The 3068-nt window shown below is 55.7% G+C and overlaps 1 protein-coding gene across 1 annotated transcript; it reads right to left on the reverse strand.

The window, feature by feature from the left end:
* Positions 1–62: 62 nt before the first annotated feature.
* On the reverse strand, positions 63–3062 carry LOC126496356 (myosin-6-like; the record flags this gene model as incomplete). Its single annotated transcript, XM_050133877.1, has 6 exons — positions 2956–3062; positions 2247–2430; positions 1936–2101; positions 1711–1835; positions 645–953; positions 63–266 (listed from the first exon to the last, which is right to left on the reverse strand). Coding segments are annotated over exons 2-6 (873 nt in total), but the record flags the coding sequence as incomplete, so codon positions are not given.
* Positions 3063–3068: the final 6 nt, after the last annotated feature.

Genomic DNA, 3068 nt, shown 5'->3' on the forward strand with positions numbered 1-3068 from the left:
TCCTTCCCCTGCTCCTTCCCCTGTCACCGCCGAGCTCAGGAATGCACAGGGCACCTCCTCACCTGGGAGTGCAGCAACTGCACCCGCTCGCTGGTCTCAATCAGCTCCTGCTCCGCCAGCTTCCGAGACCGCTCTGTCTGCTCCACCACAGCCCGCAACTCCTCCAGCTCGGCCTGCAGCAGGTTGTTGCGCCGCTCCACGATGGCAATGTTCTCCTTCAGGTCGTCGTTGGCATGGACGGCATCGTCCAGCTGGAGCTGGGTGTCCTATGGGGAAAGCGTGATGGGAAAGGGCATAGATCGTATGCCATCCAAACCTCTCATTTTGGGTCTGGCACACCTCACCCCATCCCTTCCGACAGCCTCTTGTCAACAGGAAGGTAAGCACCTATCTCATTGTTTATTCTCTAGTGCTGAGGCTCTGCTCCAGGAGGTAGGTGGCTCCTACCTTCTCATATTTGTTAACCCAGTTACTCCCTGTCCTTTACTACCTCCCATTCAAGTGTTAACCAGGCCCAGCCCTGCTTAGCTTCCAAGATCGGACAAGATTGGGATAAAATGTTTTGGTTGTAGACCTTTTAGCATCTTTCTGGGCACTACACACACTCTGACTCGCTACCTTCTGAGAGCCCTGGCTCCTGTTACCTTCAAGTGGGCCTGGGCATTCTTCAGGTGCTTCTGGGACTCTGAGGCTATTCTATTAGCCTGGCTGAGCTGGATCTCCATCTCATTGAGGTCGCCCTCCATCTTCTTCTTCACCCGCAGGGCCTCGTTGCGGCTGCGCGTCTCTGCATCCAGGGAGGTCTGCAGGGAGTCCACCACCCGCAGGTGGTTGCGCTTGGCCTGCTCCATCTCCTCATCCTTCTCTGCCAGTTTCCGTTCGATCTCTGCCTTGATCTGGTTGAACTCAAGCTGGGCGCGGAGGATCTTGCCCTCCTCGTGCTCCAGGGAGGCCTGGAAAGGGAAGAGGAGTCGAAGATGGGTAATCAGGGCTGAATTAGGTTGGGTATTGGGGATGAGAGGATGACAGACTTTAACCAGGACTGCAACCAAGAAAGGAGCTGTGGTGATAGACCCTGTACCCACACTGCAGTGGGAGAGGAAATGCTGGACCCCTAGAGCCTCCTAACTCCTGGACCATCCTCCGAAAAGAAAAGAATCTGACTTCTCAGTCACCAGACCTTTGGGACTAACATAGCAGGAGTCCTGACCCGCCAAAATAAAATCATAGAAAAGGTTGAAGTTTCCATAGCCCTGTGGCTTCGTAGAAAAGCACAGTTGCAATGGCTAATATATAACAAATCCTTGACTGTGTTATCTTGCTCCATCTTCATAATAATCATACACAGTCTTATGAGGTGTATATATTAGTTCCACCTTACCAATGAGGACAGCAAGGCACCCAGATGGTCTCATGCCAGGGTTCAAACCCAGGTCATTTGGCTCTGGGGCCTGAGTTCCTCCCCAGCTGTTTGAGCTGTCATTATGATGGCCAGATTCCAACTGGGAAGCAAACCTTCTGCCCTAAAAGCAGACCATGGCATTGTCCAGGGTGAAGACCTTAGCTTTGGAGGCAGTAAATGATTACTGGGTACATGATCTTCTACCAAGAACGGGAGCCAAGAGACTTTTGCCTTTGGATCAGGGTGACTCCTGTAAGGTAGGACACAATGGGACAGACTGGAGGGTGCAGAGAGAGGCAGCCCTTTACCTCAGCCTCCTCCAGGGCCGACTGCAGCTCCATCTTCTCCACCTCCAGCTGCTTGCGGACTTTCTCCAGCTCATGCACATTTTTCCCCCCTTCTCCCAGCTGCTCAGTCAGGTCTGAGATCTCCTCTGAGGATCAGAGGACCAGAAAGATCAATATTGGGGGTCTGTGCGATCACACTTGGTCCTCCCCTGCCCTTGTGGCCCTTCCCGCCCCTCGGCCACACACCCTGGAGGTTCTTGTTCTCCCTCTTGAAGGTCTCCAGGTGCTCCAGGGACTCCTCGTAGGCATTCTTGAGTTTGAACAGCTCTGTGCTCAGGGAGCGCGCCTCCTTCTGGGACGACTCCAGCTCTGACTGGGACTCCTCATACTTCTGCTTCCACTCTGCCAGGATCTGCAGGGCAGGGGCAAGCTGTCCAGAGCTGCCCCAGGCCCCTCCCCTGCCTCCAAGGAGAATGCTCTGGCCTTGAGCTGGCACTGCCCCCACCAGCCCCGCGCACATGCACGCTGCGCTGCCCGCAGCCCCGCCGTGAGCCTACCTTGTCGAAGTTCCTCTGCTTCTTGTCCAGGGCTGCGGCGGCGGCATTGGAGCGTTCCACATCCACCATCAGGTCCTCGATCTCATTCTGCAGCCTGTGCTTGGTCTTCTCCAGGGAGGAGCACTTGGCGTTGACGGCCTCCACTGCCTCCTCTGCGTCCTGAAGCCTCTGGGCCAGCTTCTTCCTGTCCAGGGGAATGTATGTGACTGTACTTGGGGCATCAAGGCCTTGACATGATCCTCTTCTTCCCAGTGTTGATGAGAAAAACCCAGTTTCTCCCCAGTGATCCCTGAGGTCCTCGAACCCCAGTCTAGAGGAGGTGAGACTGTTGGTGCCTAGGACAGAGTCTTCTAGCATAGGCTGCTCAGCCCTTCTCCCCCGCCACAGCCATCTGGGTGGCAGTGCCCCCCTCCAGGTTGAGTCCCCCCCCAGGCTGAATGGCGATCGCTCCTCTGACCAACAAGCTTTTTGCTCGTCTTATACGTGAGTGTCAGGTATAACCCGGGCCAAAAGCTCACCCGTCAAAGGAAATACATCAGGGCCGGCCAGCCGGATGTTCCGGTGTGCAGGAGTCAGGCTTCTCTCAGATGCCTCTCTTGTTTACCCGTCCTCCCCACTCCTCTATCCTGTGCCTACTCTGCCTGTCTTCACAGCAGATGCCCCGCCCCTTTCTCTTTGCAAATGCAGGTGGTACCCACAGAGGACTCACTTGGCTTCCTCCAGCTCCTCCGTCCTCTGGATGGCGTCCGTCTCATACTTGGTCCTCCACTGGGCCACCTCTGAGTTGGCCTTGGACAGGACACGCTGTAGCTCAGCCTTGGC

Source organism: Alexandromys fortis, unplaced genomic scaffold (assembly GCF_014885135.2).
Source record: "Alexandromys fortis isolate MF-2015 unplaced genomic scaffold, M_Fortis_MF-2015_v1.1 scaffold_3111, whole genome shotgun sequence".
NCBI lineage: Eukaryota > Metazoa > Chordata > Mammalia > Rodentia > Cricetidae > Alexandromys > Alexandromys fortis.